At 35.0% G+C, this 22,502-nt stretch overlaps 2 protein-coding genes across 3 annotated transcripts in view; one reads left to right on the top strand and one right to left on the bottom strand.

Moving 5' to 3' along the window:
• Positions 1 to 1,406: 1,406 nt before the first annotated feature.
• On the bottom strand, positions 1,407 to 5,914 carry LOC119077061 (E3 ubiquitin-protein ligase MSL2). The gene is made up of 3 exons (XM_037184189.1): positions 4,665 to 5,914; positions 4,347 to 4,590; positions 1,407 to 4,269 (listed from the first exon to the last, which is right to left on the bottom strand). The coding sequence occupies exons 1-3, from the start codon at positions 5,742 to 5,744 to the stop codon at positions 4,034 to 4,036; spliced, it is 1,560 nt and encodes a 519-aa protein (XP_037040084.1). The 5' UTR covers positions 5,745 to 5,914; the 3' UTR covers positions 1,407 to 4,033.
• Positions 5,915 to 8,977: 3,063 nt separating this feature from the next.
• The window catches only part of LOC119077062 (nesprin-1), a 127,341-nt gene continuing 113,816 nt past the window's right edge, over positions 8,978 to 22,502 (top strand). For both annotated transcript variants that reach the window (XM_037184196.1, XM_037184198.1), the window contains exons 1-2: positions 8,978 to 9,198; positions 14,316 to 14,996. In XM_037184196.1, the coding sequence (XP_037040091.1) occupies positions 14,372 to 14,996 (625 nt within the window). In that variant the 5' untranslated portion in view covers positions 8,978 to 9,198; positions 14,316 to 14,371. The remainder of the gene's footprint in view (positions 9,199 to 14,315; positions 14,997 to 22,502) is intronic.

Here is a 22,502-nt window from a genome sequence, read left to right on the forward strand (position 1 = left end):
CAAAAAATGTATGAAAAATAACTATTTTTGAAAAAGACATATGTTTCATGATGTTTCAAGCCCATTCGAATGCTATAACTGAAAAACTCGGGAAACGCCTTGCACGCGTATTGACATAAGAACCCAGACTAGTGTTTCACTTGAATTTTAAGAACGCGAACAAGTGAATTTTAAGACTATCGGGACGAAACTGGAAGGACAAGACTTTGAATTTTGATTGAATGAGTGGGTAAACAAATCAATGGAAAAATAAATTTCAACGCTTCATTATAAGAGAACCTCCTGAAAGTGGGGTATTCATCGCTTCCCTTCTCACGTTACATTTTTAATTTTCGACGTACTTACGCAGTGAATTGGCCTTTCTTGTTGTTTTCTTAAAATGGATTTTGGCTCTGTACGTACAGTCCAATCAGTAGATAAAGTTACCTCAGTGGTTATGTCATTATATAGTTCCATCCTTACAAACACAACTCTCATCTTTTCTTCAACCTAAATTCTGATAATCCTGCATATCCTGCATATATAGACAATTTTGATAGGAAATATTTTCCTTCGATACAATTTTTTTTTTGAAAGTCTGCTATATCATTGTACGACCGAGTAGCCCGACCTTCACTCGCTCCGTGCACCGTAGTCTCCGATTTCTAAATTGAAATTCTTTAAGCCGTCACGAAATAGGGAAAAGAGTCAATCGATTGGAAACTGTAGACAGAGAGACTGCAGAACAATTGATTTTGTGTGTACATTGTGCTTATTTACGGCATCTCTGGATGCTCCAATATGTTTCAAACTCGCAATAAAACAAAGGTGATAGTAAACTTTTAATTTAAAAGAAACTAGAGAGTTTTTATGATAGCTTATTGTAAAGCATAGATGCGCACCGTTCAGTTACAGTAAATGGCAACTCCGAAATGTACTGTACTTTGTACTTCACAAGACGTCACAACCATTTCCAACTATGGAAAATCGAGTTGTTTCACAAATAAAAATGGAAAAATGGTAAAAATAGGGCTTAGACCTTCACTAAAAACAGTTAAAATCTCCGCAGAAAAAAAAACATTTTTGTGAAAAAACTTGATTTTCCAAACACTTCCCATCGACCGGAACGGTTGCGATATGCAAGCATCGCACTGCAAGCATGTGTGATTCAGTGACAGATGGAATAATATTTTGTATGACAAAGATTTTAGTTGATTTTTAGAGTAACTGTCTCGAAATAAGGTACACCAAAGGACTTTACACGTATTGAAAACACACACCATTTGATTATTCACATTTATAATTTAAATTTTTGTTTTATTTCCATAGGCTACAATTTTTTTCTTCTCTTAAATTCTATACCAATAACGCTACAAATATTTTTTTTTTCATACCAAATTACAACAGGAATTATACTTTTTTTTTTTAATTTGTATTTGTTTTGTAATTTTTAGGGCAATTTTTTTTCTTTTTGTTTAGCTTAGACAGTACAATTATTTGATTCTACAGACTGGGTTTTTTTTTTAAATAAAAATGGTCACCTCTTGTGATGTTATCAATGGAGATGCAATGCATAGTTACGTTTAAGATTTTCTGATATCGGTGTTCGTCAACTAAAAATTATATTCCCTTTTTTGTTTCATGCATGTCGCCTGAAACCACATCTCTGATGTTCAAAATTGGGTCCTTGCTATTGTGAGCAAGATCACCAGACTACTCAAGGTAGTACAATAGACAAGCTGGAATATGTCTGCAACAAAATATATCCAACCTACGAATTTTCATCCCGGGGAAATCCTGACCTAACCTTGCAATGACGAACATCTTAAAACCAGCCATTGTATGGAATTTTAGTTTTTAAGGTTACAGGTTCCCATCAGTGTTTAAAGTGTCAAATGTCAGTGAGCGTATGTGACAACCGTATTAAACTATGAAATGTGGATTTTGTATAAAATTACTTCCATCGATCAAAGTATTTTTAGTCGGTTGAATTCAAATCTCGTACTTCATTTTTTTAAACATGCATCTTTCTATATAAGGGACCATGTTACCCAGAGCTTGTCATTATTTTTGTCGTTGTTATCGATAACAGATGAATAGAAAAAGATGTGCAAAAACATACGAATACATATTGAGAGTAATGCTTGATTTCCACGCCGTTTTGCGTCCGTTTTGCTAAACTGCGCCTCTTTTTTATTGTTCAAAAAGTAAACGGAAAGCAAACGGAGAGCAAGTGGAAATCAAGCATAAAAACATGAAGAACTCACATAGAAAACATTAGATAGATCACAAAGGAATAAGGTGGTATTTTGACAGCGAAGTCAAAGCGGAGTTTGTTTGTTAAAAAGGGTACTGGGAAAACTCCATTCAGGACATGGTGAGACTAACACTGTCAATTTGACAGAATCAAGTAAATAGGGATTCAGACTTATATAAATGGACAACATACAATCCTACTCTCTCCGTTCATTCCACCAAATGTAGTGACAACAGAATCGAATGACATCACGTTACATATGATAACCTGTCGCCTTATGAACCAAATTTCGTTTTGAAATAGCTCGAAAACTACAGAACTTTTCTTTTTAGAGAAACGGTCATGGAACGTTATCTCGTGTACTGGTGGAACATTTTTTCGAAGAATCCAAGATGCTCTAAGACAAGTCTAACAGTTACTTCATATGTAATGATGTGATGTATAGTAAGGTGGAACGGCAAGGTGAAATGAATTCGAATACATTCTTCGTTCTTATGATTCTCAATCTGTAAGATTATTGTTCTTAAAAAGTACAGATCATAGCACAAGTTTTGGTTGTTCCGCTCCCAAATGTTGCGATCGACATTGATCCAGGTCCTATTAAATACTGAAGTCACAGAAATTACTGACAGAATTACTGAAATTATTTACAAAAATTCTCAATAAAAGGCCCTGTCGTTGAAGAAAAAAACAACAAATCAACTGTGTTGTGTAGTCTTATTGAGCTCAGTTTTGGCAAAAAAAATGTTTCAGACTCTGTAGATACGTTAACCAAAAATATACAAAGCGGGATCTCTATTTTGGGTCTTTTCTATCGACTCGATGTTTTAGAGTGTAACGAACTAAATGTAAAATTATGGAAGGTGTAGATGAGTAACTAAAATATCAAACCATACGAATGGCTAACGCTGAACTGAAAGACTTTTTTAGCGAATGAGCCGGAGGCGAGTTTTCGAATCGAATTCGCTAAAAAACCTCTCAGTATAATTCGGGAACAATGTTTTTCTTAAACGACGTTGGAACACTAGTTTGGAAAATTAGTTGACATAGGGGAGGAAGACGACAAACGTTCTATTTTACGTGTTAATTTGAAACATTAACTGGAAGCACAACTAGTTGTAGGTCAACAAAAAAAAAGACGGGAGGAGGGACAAGTTACTTCAATTCATTGGATTTGATTTAACCCCGGAAGTGAATCACTTACAGAATTAATTCAGAATTTCCAAAACACAAATTAAACTTAACGATTCTAACCGAAAAACGAAAATCGATATCAGAAAACTTAAATCTTTGCCTACATCCGAAAATCTCCTTTGATTGCTCCACTCAGACCACATCAACTATCTAAAGTCCCAAGTTTTTGTTGTTGTTGTAACATATGCATTGGGTTGGGAGACAGGTTCATTCTAAAACACTAATTGCATGGTGACTCGATACTGAACGCAAATGTATCAGCTTCTCAGCGTTCAGTAGCGATTTAGAAATTTCATCTCACAAATTATACAAATAAATTTAATAAAATAAATGGGACACTTTCTATGGGTTAAAATAAGTCATAGCAAGTGTGTGACATGGACGTTTAAATTAGCATAAAATTCCTATTCGTTACTCTAGACATTCTGAACTAGTAATTGACTGACGACGTCTAACCATCTCGATTGATTGGAGAGTGTTCAAAACAATGCGAATCGAACCTCTTAATTGCATGTCCCACCGCTCTAAATTAGAAACCATATCGAAACACCTACTAAACATATAAAAACTAAAGAAACGATACAAATGCAGGGCTTACGAGTCTCATATGTCGATTTCCACGTCACTCTGATCACCAGCTTCCGATGAACAGCCTTCATCGGAAAACGGAGCGCTGGTCAGAATTTCTTCGCCGAATATCGAATGAATTGTGTCGTGCTGAAAAATGTCCGGTTGTTTATCGGAAAATATTGATGAGGTCATTGAAGGTGATGGAATTGATGAGGCATGTGATGGATTTTCTTGCATTAGAATGGCTGGTAAATGAGCGGTGTACACGACTGTTACATTTTGATGAGGGAGAAAGTTAAAAACGTTTAGAATTTTCAGCGTATGAACGTAACACATTCGACTTTACCACGTATATCGTCGTCAATGTTATTGGGGAAAACAATCGAATCGCCGTCCAACGATATGTCAGGCCCATCCTGTATTTGATGGTCTTGTATTTGATGTATTAACCTGCTGTTCGATTCGTTGATAGTGTTTGCAGCCGAAAATGATGTATTCATCGAAGGCAATTCGATGCAGTTGGTCTGTGATGTGCTACCATCCGGATTGATTATTTCGATGCGATCTAATTCCGGTATGTGCGGTCGAATCTACAAATAGTCAAAGTCGACATCAGCAACAATTTTCCCAGTTAATGAACCTAAATTTTGATTGTAAAATATACCTTAAAACCGTCAGCCCTGTGGGGATTTCTACATCCACGACACCTGCAATCCACACAACTCTTCGACTCAACGTAACAGGGACACCGTTGGCCGCAGCACGTCAGTTTTCCAGGCTTGGCTGTTGCGTTCCCGCAACGACAGCCCTTCCGCTGCTGTACTGTTTTTGACCTTGCTGGTTTCTTGAATTGGACAATTCCACTTAACTCTTTGCTTAAATCTCTGCTAGCGATCGTCGACTTGGCCGTTGTGCTACTGGTTGCAGCGGAAGCAATTCTAATAGCATTGTTACCACTACAATTACTGCTATTGTTACGACTACTACTACTGCTACTGGCACCACTAGAACTGTGACCGGCAGTCATTGGACCATCTTCAACTTTCGAACGTTTGATCGTTATTTTGTTTCCCGTACCAGCATACATCACAGAATACAAGGCTGATCCATTCGACACCGTTTTTATCGGTGCACTATTATTAACCTTTACTGGATGTGGTTCATTAACCTCGACTGGCTTATTCGTAATTGTTGTCGTTATCGAACTGTTTTGCAACGTTTGTGTAGCAGAGTTATTCGTGTACACGCATGGTAACATCGAATAAGCCGATTTTAGAAGACCTGAATTGCTTTTGTAGTTATCCTGGAACCGTGCACCTTCGTCGATTAGATCCGATAAACTGCTGGTGGAAATTGAACTGCTTCCGTTTGTCATTCCGCTAGTTTGCAACTGACTGCTCATTGATTTGTACATTGGTTTCGAGATTATGTATTCGCACAGACTTTTGTAGCATTGCAGCAAGATTCGTAATTGTGAGTTTCCCTCGTATTTTTGATAGTCGCGGCACCAACTGCAACTTGGTTTCAAATTCTTTCGTCCGCCTAAGCAATTACGGCATACATGATGCTGACATTGAGTTTCTCTGGGTGTGTACGGATCGATTAAGAGACTTCCACAAACGGTGCACGACAAAGCTTGGCGAAGATATGGGATCAACCGGTATAAATCGGAAAGATTTTGATCACCCGATTCATGTTGGAAAACGAGTCGTGATGTAGACACATACAAACTGGTAGCATTCATGACAATTGCACTGAGTTACATTAATATTTTAAGACAATTTTGACAACAAATTTATTTAATTAACCACAACACTAATCAGTTTGGCATAGTTTTTTGTTTGGATTTTTTTAATTTTTTTTTGTTGTTTCCCAGTTTGACATTTGTTGACATACCTGTCAAAGTTTTCGAATTTTTCGAAAACACGAATTTGCAGATTGACGTTAGCTACAATCCATGAATAGAATACAATCAACACCATCTACCTACAATAACACAGTATTTTCAGTTTGTCGAACAATTTAAATATTAACTAAAAATGCGTTGACGATATCAGCTCTAGCAACGCACTTCAAGCATGAGAAAGCGTACTTTAAATAAGGTACTGAAACTGGACAGTCATGCAAACATTAAAACATTTTCATGTAAAATATAGTACTTTCTGCAGCTGACCACTCATACTTGATGTGCGTTGGCTCTAGCCAAGAATTCCCAATATAACCATAGCTTAGCTTCATATTTTACTTTGATTTAATATGATCCTTTAGTTTGTTGTAGACCGATCGAATCAACATTGTCATACATATCTTACGGTATGGCAAATTTGACTCTGTTGCTCCACCTTGCTACAACATTTTGTCGACTCTTTTTATTGATTGATTTTAGTTCAGGAACAATTACGTAAAACAGTAGTTCCACGACGTCCATTTTTCCAGGGAAAGACTAGTAATATGAAAGGGTTGGCATGAATTGCCTAACTATAATGGAAACTGACTCTTCCTAGATATCACAAATACAGAATTTTTAGATGAAAAAGATACCACGGACGAGTTTACTCAGCTTTATGTCACATTCTGCAAAATGAGTTTTTTTTTCTTGGTTACAATTTCAAACTGAAAGGATTTTCTTAGAAGACGACTGCAGACTTAGTTTTTTGTAGTAGAAAAAATCATTTGAATTTCATTCGGAGCAAGACATTCAATATAAGATTAACTTACGTCCGTAGTTGCAAATTTTTATTTATAGCCCGACCCAAAGCACGTAAAACTTTTAAAGTTATAGATACAGTACAGTAAATCTATACAATCTGAATTTTAGACCTCCTAATCCTATAGAAGTTCGTGGTTGAGCAAATATTAACTCGTTTAGTAGAACTTCTTTTTAGTTTTTTCTTTTCTTTTTTAGGAACTCTTCAGCGTTCAGCTTGGTTAAAAATGACATTAAAAATAATTAAATCCAATTTTACGCTTTTTAACGTTGTACTATGAGTTTTAGTACGTAGTTTGATCAAAATCAAGCCTTTTTAGAACTTTCAAAGTATTTGGTAAAATGAACTTTTTTCTTAGTTAATCCAATTTTTATTCCATTTCATCCATTAAATCCATTGTATCAAATCTGTTCCACTGCTGCTATGATTATATACACTTAAATCCATTTAATACCATTTAATCCAGAAGTGCGTCCCCCCTCGTTCTAGAGTCATACAGTAGAACAGTTTTTTTCTCCTTAGCATGATATTCTTTATCAACAAACGATATTCAAAAACCTTCTTCAAAAACCCGTACGCCATACTCTCTAAATGGTATTGACCTGGCACGTTTGAGAGCGCCTAATATGCAACCAATGAAAAGAGTCCAATGCCTACATTATTACGTATCCCTACAAAACCAGGATCAATGGTGTCAAATTAATCCAATGGTTAAGGAAAGACCGTTCATCTGTGATTTCACCTGCATAGACACATTCGATAAGCATATAATAAGCAGGAGAAGTGGTTAATATCGCAGCATTTCTTAAACATAAACACTAATCTTACGTCTTCAAAAATTATATCAATATCCTATTAGCGTTCGCAGTAGATACTATGGGCCAGCCCATGGAGTTCAGAGTTAATTAACAAAATTGGTACAAAGTTACAATACTTAAGTGAAGAATCGTTTCAATGGTCGTCCAAAGGAACAATGCCACTTTCTATATTAATAAACAATAAGCATATCCCTCTAGACATGCCCATTCATCGAGCAACTAATAATATTCTTCTAAAAGGTTGAAAAAAAACTCGTGATTAAATAAACGACTTGCACTACTTCTATAGCAGGAAACATCATTTCTTACATACGTTAAAATTAAGAACAATGACAGCAATTAATATTCAAAGTTGACAATGAAAACGAACTCAAATAAATAATTTATTTGAATACGAAAAAACCATCGCATACGGAACGCTTTTATTAACATTAAAGAAAAAACAGCTTGATTTGCCAAGAAAATTGAAGCAAAATTTATACGGGTCAACTACCCACTAATATTTAAAGAATTCCAACACTGCAACAAATTTTATTTATATAAAAAAAAGATGCCAACAAAAAAACAAAACAAAAAAACGTAATGAAAACACAAAATCGAAAAAAGTCGCTCAAAATCTCTTCCTTATCGCTTCATTCACATAATTTGTGTGTATGGCCACAAGAACATGGAAATCAAAGACAGGTGTGCGAACAGACCGGCTTTTTTAATTGCCTAAAATTTGTGAGTCTTTAACGCATGACAATATGATAAACAACACTCTCAACACTATCACATGACCGATAAAACAACAATGCTAAACTTTAGCAGAATAAGATATATTAAAAGGTGTATCCAACCCACCCACGAACGGTCGATCAATGAAAAGAAAGTTGCCAAGGAAATTTTTTTGTTTCGAATTTGCAATCATCTTCAACAACATAAATGTCATTGCATTGTGAAAATCGACTAACAAGTGCGTTTTTCCACTTTTTTCATTCGGCTTTTCATGTTTTCTTTATTTTGTTTAACCGACGAAAATCCGCGCATACATAAATCTAATTTGAAAATGTGGGTTCTGTTTTGATTTTCGTTTTTCTTTTGTATACATCTTGTATATCCCGTGTAAATTGTGCGTGTATTTGTATGTTTAACGCATTTTCTTTAATTTAGCTGCCATACATTTTATTATACACACTGATTAGAACGAAACAGCGAAAAACTCTATTAATAAAAGTGATCGTGATCTTTTCTCTTAATGTCGACTGACCCTTTTGGCTTAGTGCATAAAATTGTAAGATGTTGGCGAATCCATCGTTTCCCGCATACAGCAATTACTCGTGTTTTTCTTTCATTCGCTTCGATCAGCTTAAAATAAACTACCCGACGCACATTTAATAAGATGACGGCGACGGCGTGTTAACGACGACTTTTTCTTTTCAGTTTCCACAAATAATCGGAAAATTTTCTTCAGTTAGTGCTGCGTTTTCGTCGAGATTTAAGCTCCCGAACAAATTAACATTATTCATCCATCTCTCCTACATAGAAAAAGTTGAATCTAAAATCTTTTTTTAATTGAAAAAAATAAAATAAATTAACGGTAGTCGTGTAGAACATTGTATACGTTGCGAAATTGAAGATAAATCCAAAGAACTTTAATAGCCCAAAAGTAACATTATCCAATTTTTTTAAGGTGAGAGTGACGTTAGTAATTATCACTTTTTTGATGAAATTGAAGGTGTGCAATTTTTCGATGATATTGTATGTGGGTGTCCAACGGACGATAGGAAGAAAATTATTTAATTTTTCTTTTAATTTTATTGTGAATATGTTTAAGAATAAATCAACCATCAATGAGGAATTGAGTGCAATATTTAAAGTGATCAGAAAATTTATTTGAATTATTTTTTTCACATCGCTGGTTATGTAATAAAGCGCGTGGCATAGAATATCGTTAGAATGAGTTTTTCTCTAAATGTTAAACTTAAATCATCTAAACTGAATTTATGTGCGCCAACACATAAAATATGGATATAATTTTGGATTTGAATGAATAAAAACGCAAACATTTAATTCATTTTTTGGCTAAGTATATTTTTTTCTGCTTAAGAATTAGTGGTTAGTGTGTCTACACACTTCCGCATATTAAAAATAGAAAAAAAAGATTTTCATTGTGTGTATATTGACTTAACTGCTGGCGAACTGATTTAAATAATTTTTCACGAAAAGCCGACGAGAAAAAAATGGTGGTCTCTCTACTATCCCCATTATACTAGTGATATCCCATATGGATCATCTCCGATATATGAGGCGTCTGGAACGAAAATAGCTATAATTTGGCTGTACATCATTCTTGAAACTTTCCTTGTATTTCCTTTTACATTTCGTTTCGGTTATACACATTTGTAATTCATGACCAGCAAGTGTGTTACAAAGTTAAATGAAACAAATTAAGATATATGCACAAGGAAAATGCAAATTGTTGTTTTTTTTGTTCCTTTTTTGTGTGTCTTCTCACTAGGCATTTTTACTTTCAATTAAAACGTCTGGTTTTATTGGGTTGGATACTTTAAAAATAGATGCTCGATACTTTGTACAAGATGAAAAGAAAAAATGTTTTTCTTATTTTGGAAAAAATTGTCAGTCTTTTTGGCACGAATTTACAGTGTTCCACTGGGCGATTAATTTATATTTCAAATTTTGCTGCATGAATATTATATCAACTTGGAATCAATTTTTGTATTAATCGCCGTTGTCGTTTATCCAGATGGCTGAGATTTTTATGACCGAAATAGATTGTTCCAGTCATCCCAATTGAATGCCTTTGATGAAATTTGTTGCTAAGCGCATTAATTCGACATATAAAATAAGTAAATATTCAGAAATAAAATATTTGGCTGCTTATGCACTTTTAACCTTTCGTAGTCGACACACACACACCAATTTATTTATCGAGTTTGTATGTTGATTTTGTTTCTTCAAAGTATATTTCTAACAGTTTGATGTAAGATCTTTGTAGTTTTACCATTTAAACTTTTTTTACGAAACCTTAATAAACAAAAATTCATTGTTCAGCTGATAACAGATGATATCACAATCACATCTTTGAAAGAGTTAACTTCATAAGGTTCAGAAGTTTCTTAAATGAATAGTAATATTCGAGCGTTTATTTCGGATAATAATTAAGGAATTAGGAAGCTATGTTGTAACTTGATTGAGTTTACTTGATATAAGCCCAAAACAGTACTCTCTTCACTATTGAATTGTTGTAGATGCATTAAAAATAGTTAATAAGTACGTATCTCTTGATTTTAGTCAATTTCGGCTTATTGCAGCCAAACCTTAGAGAGTTACCTAGAGAGGAAATTTGTACGACGATATTTGGTCCCAACATCAGTTTGTATAATATACACATTTCGTATAATTTTACACCAATACATGTATGCGTTGACGCTATTTAGCTTTTGATAGTTCAATTTTCCCTCTTAATTAAGTGGGATAACACACATAACAATAAACATTTCGTGTTGAGACCACATATTTTACGTAATTTTGTTCGAAATTTCCTCTCTAGGTATGCCACTTAGAGCCAAACAGATTCGTATACAACTTTCCATGTAAAAATTATTTCACAACTCAACTCTGAATGAAAATAAAAAGTCACATTTTCGTGTGTTGATAAAATGAAACAATAGTATTTTACATGACTAGGGATAAAAAGATGAAAAGTAGAGTTTTCGTGTGAATTTTGATGATCTGAGGCGAAGCCGAGGTCAATAAACACACGAAAAAGAGACTTTTCACTTTTTATCCCGAGTTATGTAATGGATTTTACATGCTAAGGACGTCGAAAGAAGTGCTTTAAACATGAAAAGTACGGTTTTCGACGCATGTAGCATGTAAAACATTTTTTTATAGAAATTGATAAAAAGAAAAGAAAAACCAAACACAGACAGAATGCATATCGCATCTTTTACTTCATTTGGTTTGAGAACAAAAGATTTTTGGTGATACACTATCCAGTTTCAGTACTCTATTTGGATTGCCATTCATGCTTGAAATGTGTTGATAACACAAAATTAGGTGTGTTCTATTAATAATTAATTTGAATTTTTTTGTTACATTCTAGACCCATAGAACTTAGTAGCACATTTTACCTCTTTTTTTCAATTCTGACATAGGTGCAAATACACAAAATAGTACTTTTCCTATCGCATGCTAAAGGACTTGCCTCCGGCTCGTACTGGAAACCACTCATTCGCTAAAAAAAAGTCCTTTAGCATAAGTTAGTTAGGAACAACATTTTATTTATAGTGGGCCGGAAATGAGCGATGAAGACGCGATATTTCAGCACTGGATAAACAAAAAATGTAGAAGAAAACAGGACCGTAGGAAATTGAAAGAATTGTGAAAAATTGCACTACGGCAATGTTAGGTACGTGAAGAAATAGAGGCAAGGTGCATTTTTTCCGATTCGGTCGCACTCCAAATTTAGAGTGTATTTGGAATATTCTTTTAACGATTCAAAGTAAAATATTCCAAGTTTCGCTTTCTAATGAGACCGATTCTTTTAACTCTTCTTCTTTTTTTGGTTCCAACTAAATCAGATTGAAATAGTACATTAAATATCAATGGGACAGATCATGTAAATGTTAAGCTCTAGCACGGAGTTTGAGTCCATCATTTGTTCTTTTGAAATGTGTGGTATTTACGAGGGGCAAACCAATCGACTTGCAACTATTTTTTTTAACGTGCAATTCTTTGCAACTCATTTTCTGTTTTTTTTTTTGAAAAAATTAAGCTTTACCGCTAAAGAAATAATAAATTACCAACATCGATTTTCCTGATACCAAAAATTTTCAGTGTATTACCTTAATGCAATAGTCCAAAATTACCATGGGAAAATCTCCAATGTTTTGAGGTCAAAAATTAACATGAGAAAACTTTCAGTGTTTTTTGGTCCAAAATTATTCAAGTACCGATTAAAATATTCAATAGTGCGGGAGAGATTTCCACCAATAAAAGAGTTACATTTACAACAATTATCTCGTCTTGATTGTTCTAGCTTTTTTCAACGCACTGGAAGCATGAGTAATACTCTTAATAGAGTACTGAAACTGGACAGTGTATCATACAAATTTTGGCACCGTAAAACAATTTGGAAAAAGTTTTCTTACAAAATAATACTCTATTTGGCAGTTGTCACTCAAAACACTTTTGTTTGAAGTGTGTTGATTTGATCAAAGATTATATTAAGTGGTTCACTGTTCACTAAGTAGTTGTTTGAGGGTTAGCTCAGGTATAGCCCTCTCGCTCGACAGTACTTTGGTTCAGGTGGACGATGAAAAATCATTAGAATTTATTTCTTACGCGTGCAACTCTTTTTCTTATCCTCAACTATTTTTTGCAACCATTTATTTTACCGTACAACTCATTTCTAACTCTTTTTTTAAGTGCAACTCTTCTGAGTGGTTTGCACACGGTTTTACCACTACACTACCATGCGCCTGCATGTAGCAGCTTCCACCGTATAAACAAGTATAAATAGATTTGATTGTATGTGTGGATCAGCTGAAAAACAGCTAAAGCAAATTCATGCTGAAATTTCACTGCGTCTGACTGTAATATTAGACAGTAAAATACAGATGGTTTTCGCTACTATTATTTTTGAAACTTTCTGATGAAATAATTGCTAATGAACTTCAATTCTTCGACAAATATATGCGAACTTCTGTTCCGAAAATTACCTATCATCAATCAACATTGAGTTACTTTTGTCGTCTCAAATCTGAATGTCTAACACGATAACCTTTGCCAAATCTACGTAATTGCATAACCCACAATATTAACGCTCATTGTAAAACCTCAAACATTATGTTAACGATTACCATATGTCTGTAATTTAAGTTTTGTATCAACCAATGCAATGTTTATTGATAAAACATTGCAATTCATTATCCTAACGTTAATTTGTCTCGATCAACGCAAGGTAATGCAATTTTGTAGACTCATTTTTTTATATAAATTAAAAAGATGATGTCATCTGAGTAGAAAAAGACACACACACATCACTTCTTACTAATTTTCAAATGAATTTGCTGCTTAAACATTTCGGTCCATTGAATCAAATTTAAAAATAATTTCATTTAGAGAACTTATCTTATTTATAAAATTAATAATTCTAAATAAATGAATTCGGTTAAGAGGAGTGGGTGTATTTTGATATTTTGAAGTGTAACGGCATTTTATTTTCATTCTGTGGACGTAAAGATTCATCTCCTCCAATTCTTCATATCACATAAATATCAATTTTAGATGTTTTAAGAATTTAAGTCAGGAAGAAAAAAACAAATGTTGGCGCGTGGTTGTGCGTCGTGTATGCATCTTCAGCTATAAGCTACATTTAATCGAATGAAATTTTCTGTTAGTGAGATTAATTTCATTTTCATTTTCTTTTCCTTTCGGTCGATGATGTAGTTGATTTACATGCGATTTCCGACATTCTCGTGATGTGTGATACTTATGTTTTTGTTAAATATTGATCCATTCCAATGGCCAATGCATATAAAAATAGAAATTTAAAATTGAAACTTTGCTTTATTTCAATAGAGCCGAATCATTCACCTAGCATCATTATATATGAAAACATATGAAAGATATTGCGTCAATCCTAGTCTAAAAATAGCCGACAATATTATGAGCATTTTTGCAAGTGAAAGTTATTTCGAAATTAGAATTGTTTATTGTCTGTAAACGAAGAAAGAACACAGAAAAACTCAGTTAAAAAACGAATTTCTTTTTCAATTCCAGAATATCCGAAATGCTTGAATTAAAACACGAAACAACAAAATAAGATACGGTGACCGATGTCTGGACCAAATCAACCTCCACGAGGTTGGCAACAACCCTTACAATCACCTATACAATACAGACCGCCATCACCATGGGCGCCATCACCTCCACCAATAATATCCGGTCCACGGCGATCGGTAAATTCGCCAGCGCCAGGCACATCATCGGTTGGAATGTCTCCCCGATCGACGCCGATATCGCCAATGTTTGGCTCGCCTGGACAACGTGGAACTAGAGGTCCGCAAATACCGTGTCCACGTCCCAGATGGCCGGGACCAGTACAGCCTGTATCACCGCATCAAAACATGGTTTCACCGTCTCCGATCGGAGTCAATGGACCGAAACCTTACGTTCGTCCCCCTTTTAGTCCTCCGCCTATAAACAACAATTACTCACGCGCTTCGCCAATAGTCTGTCAAACGCCACCAGAGTATTTGTATAGTGGACCCGCGCCGTATGAACCTGCGCGATACGAATTCGTTGGAGCGCCACTAGAACCACCCCAACCAAAATCGTATATAATTTATGACGATGACGAAGATCAAGGACCGTCTACTGCTGAAATAATTGCTAATCAGTCACAGGATTATGTTGATGAAAAGCTAGCCGAATATCAAATGACCATAATGCAGCTTCAAGGTGAGTACATACATTTTTGCTGAATTATCTAAATTTGGAAGCTATTCGCTGTTCACTCACTGAAATATTTACTGAAAATACGAGCACTTGAAAAGTCATGGCTACGATATAAAGTTTAAGTGCTTGAAGAAGAACATTTGAACGTTTTCAAGTGGAATGCACTCATAAATCTAAGAAAAGTTAAAATTATTTTCCATTCGTTTTACCTGCCGGATAGCATTGAATTCAAAATTGATTCACAGAAACTTTTCTCATTATCGCTTCTCAATTTTACAATTTCATAAATTTGCAACAATTTTCTGCACATTTTGTGTGTAGCGTGCGACGGTTACGCGTAATTTTGTGTGGGCGAAATTATTTAATGTTGAGAAATATGAAAATGGAATAGTTAAATTTAATGAACGCAGTCGCTATTAAACATGCATTTAATGTCGCTGGGAATGTTCCAATTCTTATTTACGAACACTAATTTTGAGATAAATTTAAACGCGCATCTACCAATGATGATCTCTGTAACCGAAAACATGAATTACACCAGCTAAATGTCCTAATGATGCAGTCAGATCGAATTAAATAATTAATTTTGATTTTATGACCGATTTTTATTTGTCACTGTAATAGCTGTAATAGTTGGGAAACTATAAAACTTTCGGTTTGTGTGTGAGATGGTTTTGAAGAAGACGTTGAACTTTGTAGCGAATCTTTTAGTTTTCCCTAAATTAGGTGGATTGACAAAATGAAACAAAATATCAAAATTGGATTAGACCAAAGCACCTAGCAGGGTAATAGAAAAAAATAAAGTAGTACTTGAATCGAAGTATGCGAATATTTCCATACCTTTTTATCCCCGTACGAAGTACTGGGGGCTTATAAGATTAATATGCCGTTTGTAACATGTTGAATTGGAAGCAGACGGTAAGGGCAAAGCATTTGTCTATGTTCATAGATAACGAATCCGCAATAAAACAAGGCATCAGAACAGTCGGAGCGTTTGCTGCGACTTAGCCCCGTACGACCCGTAATCCTATTTCGTCCGTAACCATAATACGTCCGTAGCCGTAATACGCCCGGAACCCTAATACGTCTACAACCCTCTAATGCGTCTGTTACCAAAATGCAAGTCAAGTTGGGCATGGTCAAATTTACTGAAAGTGTTCATTTTTAAAATTGCGCATAGCGCAATTACGAAAGCCCGTACGAAGTACCTCTCAAATAAAACCAACAATTTACGATATTATTTTAGAAACCCAAAATTTTTTGCCAACTTTCTATTGGGTATTCAATTATCTCTCAAATGAAACAAAAACTAGCAAAATCGGTTGAGATTTACTCGATTTATGTGCAAAAAGCACTTAGGGCCGAGTAGCGGCCTTAGTGCAAGGGCCCAAATTTGAAATTTTTTTTGCCATCATTCTATTCGGCATTCAATTATCTCTCAAATGAAACAAAAACTAGCAAAATCGGATGAGATTTACTCGATTTATGTGCAAAAAACACTTAGGGCCGAGTAGCGGCCTTAGTCCAAGGGCTCAAATTTGAAATTTTTTTCGCCACATTCTTTTCGGTATTCATTTACCTTCCATAAAAAACTAAATCTAGCAAAATCGGATGAGATTTACTCGATTTATGTGCAAAAAACACTTAGGGCCGAGTAGCGGCCTTAGTCTAAGGGCCCAAATTTGAAACTTTTTTCTCCACGTTATTTTCGGTATTCAATTACCTTCCATAAAAAACTAAATCTAGCAAAATCGGATGAGATTTACTCGATTTATGTGCAAAAAACACTTAGGGCCGAGTAACGACCTTTGAGCCCTCGCAACAAGCCCGGGTTGCATCCTACCCAAAAACAGCAACTTTGTTCTACTCGTCAATACCTTTCATTTGATATATTACAAGCAGCTATTGCGTGCGTATTTCGGTAGATATCGTCGAAAGACTGAAAAACACCTATAGGGCCCTAGCTCTGGAAGGGCCGACCCTACCATGCCCATTTTCGAACTTGACCTTACTTTTGTCGATACCAATCGGGGAAAAAAAGAATTTTGAAAAAAGGTTGTGATTTGCTCCAGCTAGAGGGGTCACGGACGGACGGACGGACGGACGGACGGACATTTTTTTTATTGCAGATTCGTCATCTATGAACATAACCAAATGCTTTGCCCTTACTGGCTGCTTCCAATTCGACGTGTTACAAACGGCATATTAATCTTATAAGCCCCCAGTACTTCGTACGGGGCTAAAAATGTCCGTCTGTCCGTCTGTCCGTCTGTCCGTGACCCCTCTAGCTAGAGTAAATCACAACCTTTTTTCAAAATTCTTTTTTTCCCCGATTGGCATCGACAAAAGTAAGGTCAAGTTCGAAAATGAGCATGGTAGGGTCGGCCCTTCCAGAGCTAGGGCCCTATAGGTGTTTTTCAGTCTTTCGACGATATCTACCGAAATACGCACGCAATAGCTGCTTGTGTAAGATGCAACGCGGGTTTGTTGGGAGGGCTCAAAGGTCGTTACTCGGCCCTAAGTGTTTTTTGCACATAAATCGAGTAAATCTCGTCCGATTTTGCAAGATTTAGTTTTTTATGGAAGGTAATTGAATACCGAAAAGAACGTGTCGAAAAAAGTTTCAAATTTGGGCCTTTGGACTAAGGCCGCTACTCGGCCCTAAGTGTTTTTTGCACATAAATCGAGTAAATCTCATCCGATTTTGCTAATTTTTGTTTCATTTGAGAGATAATTGAATTCCGAATAGAATGATGGCAAAAAAGTTTTAAATTTGGGTCCTTGGACTAAGGCCGCTACTCGGCCCTAAGTGTTTTTTTGCACATAAATTGAGAAATTCTCATCCGATTTTGCTAGTTTTTGTTTCATTTGAGAGATAATTGAATGCCGAATAGAATGATGGCGAAAAAAGTTTCAAATTTGGTCCCTTGGACTAAGGTCGCTACTCGGCCCTAAGTGTTTTTTGCACATAAATCGAGTAAATCTCATCCGATTTTGCTAATTTTTGTTTCATTTGAGAGATAATTGAATGCCGAATAGAATGATGGCAAAAAAAGTTTTAAATTTGGGTCCTTGGACTAAGGCCGCTACTCGGCAATAAGTGTTTTTTGCACATAAATTGAGAAATTCTCATCCGATTTTGATAGTTTTTGCTTCATTTGAGAGATAATTGAATGCCGAATAGAATGGTGGCAAAAAAAGTTTTAAATTTGGGCCCTTGGTTTAAGGCCGCTATTCGGCCCTAAGTGTTTTTTGCACATAAATCGAGTAAATATCATCCGATTTTGCTAATTTTTGTTTTATTTGAGAGGTAATTGAATACCCAATGGAAAGTTGGCAAAAAATTTTGGGTTTCTAAAATAATGTCGTAAATTGTTTTTTTTTTAGAGGTACTTCGTACGGGCTTTCGTAATTGCGCAATGCGCAATTTTAAAAATGAATACTTTCAGTGAATTTGACCATGCATTTTGGTAACAGACACATTAGAGGGTTGTAGACGTATTAGGGTTCCGGGCGTATTACGGCTACGGACGTATTATGGTTACGGACGAAATAGGATTACGGGTCGTTCGGGGCTAAGTCGCAGCAAACGCTCTGACTGTTCTGATGCCTTGTTTTTCATAATGTCATTGCAAAATTACCATTAAGGCTGCTAATGGTATTATTGGTATCAAAAAACTACTCTATTTGACGTGTAAAAACCTCTATTACCCTGCTAGGTGCTTTGATTAAACTTTTGATTCTAATAGACGCATAGTTTGACACCAATATGAGAGGTCATTGGCATTAGGTCTCGGGAAGATATGACCAAAAAATGTTTGTTTGTATTCGACATTCCGAGATATTCTCAGTAAATTTCAAATAATTTCTGTAAACTTGTTTTCATGTAACGCTAAAACTCCACAATTGCACCAAATGACACGAAATAAATTTTTTAGAAGATTTTTGGTCCATTCTGCTTCGAATTAAGGTGAAATCAACTCGACCCAAACGTTGCCGAAATTACATTTTTTCATATAAAAACTGAAGATCGGTGTCAATCGAAAGCTACAGCATATGAATTCACGAGAAAAATACTCTGGGTCGATCAGGTTAGTTGGGTGAGTGAAGTAGGTGAAAACAGCTTCCCAGTGGTGATAAGTGTCAACCTCGAATTTTAACTCGTCGAGATTATCTCGAAAAATTTTGTAACCATTTTTTTAAACGGTTTTGAGCCAAAGCAACATTTTCTGTGGGGTAACGACCACCAATTTCGAAAAAAAAAAACAAAATTCTGGCTTTTAATAACTCCCGAAAAATATCACTCTTATAGACATATCTCCCACAAATTTTGGGCTACCAACCTCACATTGGGCTTAAACTGCGCGTCTCGACCATAGCTTTCAGGGAAGAAAGTTTACCGAAATCAGTTTACATTTGGTAAAAATATTTCGAAAAGTCACAAACGTGTAACGCAACTAACCGCCGACTTCTTCGATCACACAAGTCACCCTTCGCGGGCTAAAATCCAATTCTTGTTAGTATGAAAGCACTGGGTCTCCTGAGTATTAGAAAATTTAGAGACTGATTTGTTACCGCAAAACATAGCCAACACAGCTCACTTTATGCCTCAGAAATGACGAAATTATATACTCATCTATTCATATACCCATATACTCATCTATTCATCTCTATTGTAACTTTATACACCTAAAAAAGTGATAGATTCCATATATGAAATGGGAAAGGTAATGGAGACTTGACCGGTAATTTAAAGATCTGTCTCTACTTCTTAAATGTTGAAAATCTTAAATGACCCGAAAAATGAACTGAGAAATTAAGTAAAGGGATTGTGATCGTTTGTTTAAAGTCCGAAGCATAATTTCCAGAGGACTTCTACGTTGCCCAGAACCAATTTTTGACACTACATTGCGCAGAATTTCTATTCTGTTCTACGTAAACTGATATATAGGAAATAGTTTGGCGATATCTAAGGTTGAAAGCACACGAGTAATTTTGCGTTTATGGGATCGACAATTATGCTGCATTTTCCATTGTGCCTGTGTTGAATATGGAATTACAATGGAAAATGCAGCATAATTGTCGATCCCATCAACGCTCGTGTACTCTCGTCCTAAAATGGATTTGCAATCAAAGACTAAATTTGAAATAACAGTAGGATACATTGGATACTGCGAAAGTAATTCATTACATGACGCAAATTTTTTGTCATAAAAGCTCACAAGTTAGTATGCTTTTGAGCAACAAGCTTCCATACCTGCCTTTTCAACAAGCGTAGACTTTTCGAAAAACAGTTCCAGAAGCAAGTTGTTCAAAAACAGACGATTGAGTTTGATCAATACTGTTGGAACTGTGTTTTTTTTCATTGTTTTTGTTTCAATTCTTTCCTATTTTTAAGTTTGCTTTTATGCTATTTTTAGACAAGTTTTTTCATTTTGTAAGAGCGCTGGTATTACATTGCCCTAAGAGTGTTCTCTCATTTTTGTTCTATGTCACAGCACTGCTGGCTGTGTCTATGTTCATACTACGAGCTATTTACTTTTCTCTACTCTATAGATAAGTCTGGAATAGTATCCCACGCACTATATAGGTTAAGGGATGATATTAAATTGATTTATTAAACAAAAATGAAGTACGTAGCAGCATCCGATGTATTCTGGTTTATTACGTGCTCCATGTGAAACATGATTTTCACAGAGTATTGATCAACCAACTATTTCCACAGAGGAAAATCTAAAAAATGAACCGAAAATTGTAAAATGGATCATTTTCGCATGGGGCGAATGTCTGTGTAATGATCAACTTTCGCTTGGGACAGGTAGTAAAAATTGTTTAACATGACAATAATATCTGCAATTATTGACATTATGTGTGCATTCTCTTTCATGAGACGATTTGAAATAAAAATGATCGTTTAGGTCAACTGGAATGACAAAAAATAATCGTTATGTGATCGTGAACAATAAGCGCTATTAATAGAAAATGTCGATCCAGATCAATGTCATCATGATACTATCTATCGTCTTCGGAACGAGTTATATTTATAATTCTCTCGCCTAATGAATATTATGTAACGCTTTTACAATTTATCTAAGTTTCAATTCATCTAAATAATAATTGTTGGCTCGTTAATATCACTTTAGAAATTTATGGCTTGAGTTCAACAATATAACGATGTGTATTAGGTTTTACAAAATTGAAAGTGAATTAATTTGAAAATTACATTCAACAAACACTTTATATATTGGATATTTATTGAGGGGCATTATTATATTATATCGGTATATATTGGAGCGCGATATGTTGATGCATGATTTATATAATGCTGTGTGATGATTGGTATATACAATACTCTGTCGGCTATAATATATCTCATTAGGTCAGATCTTGAACACGTAACCGGTATTTATGAAGTCCGAATGGATACCGGGGATCGTATGTTGAATTTATTACTTTACGATGTTTTGTACACCTTGAATTAGGCGTCTAATTTCTTCGATACCTACGTAAATATGATGTTCGGAAATTATTTTCTAACGGAAGTCTTTGGTCAAATTTGTTTATTTTGAAAAATATGATAGAAAACTGCTGTTCATCTGTTATCGAAAACAACCTCAAACAGCAACGATGATCTCATATATATATTCTCAAAAAGTATTCTAAACGAAAGTTTTAATGATATAATTTACGGAGATACGGCGCTTGCCGATGGTAAAACGGTCAGAAACCGACATTTCATATTTTTACAAAATTAATGAGCAGTGAGAATTATTGCCAAAAATATCTCTCAATGCAAAATGTTTTCTACCAACGCACTTCAGGCAATAGTCGTACTCTAAATAGGGTACTGAAACTTGACATTGTGTCACACAACTGTAAAACACTGTAAAAAACCATTTCACACAAAATAGTAGATCTATTTGGCAGTCGTTGACTATGATCACTTTTGCTTGAAGTGCGTTGTTTCTATACCAAAGCTTTTGAGAATGCAACCGAATTCGAACAATTAGACCGAATGTTCGCAATTTTCTGTTGGCTTCAATGTGAAACTTGAATTTGAATGTAAACATGGTAAACATTCAAAATAACATCAAACAAAATAACAATTATTTATTCAATTCGTCTATTTAAAATAAAATATATATTTGCGAGGCTTTTGTTGCGAGGTCATCTATGACAGATCAGAGATTTTTTTTGAATAACAAAACAAGCAAATAATAAGTATAAGTTAAGGTAATATTTCTCGTTGGACATATATTGTGTGTTCAGCGTTCATAATATTGAATATTCTAATTTTATGAACACGAAACTGCGAACAGAACGGCGGTATTAATGCATGCCTTTATGCCAATACTGAAAACATTTTTCTGTACTCACATTATTCTCGATGATCATTATTAGATGCCTCTAGTTAATCTAAAGTGCAAATTTATTTTAATTCAAACTTTTATTTATTTTTACTACATTTTGCTATTTAAATTCTGTTATGTTCTTTGTATACTACATTAT

The sequence above is a fragment of the Bradysia coprophila genome, unplaced genomic scaffold (assembly GCF_014529535.1).
Source record: "Bradysia coprophila strain Holo2 unplaced genomic scaffold, BU_Bcop_v1 contig_232, whole genome shotgun sequence".
Lineage (NCBI taxonomy): Eukaryota > Metazoa > Arthropoda > Insecta > Diptera > Sciaridae > Bradysia > Bradysia coprophila.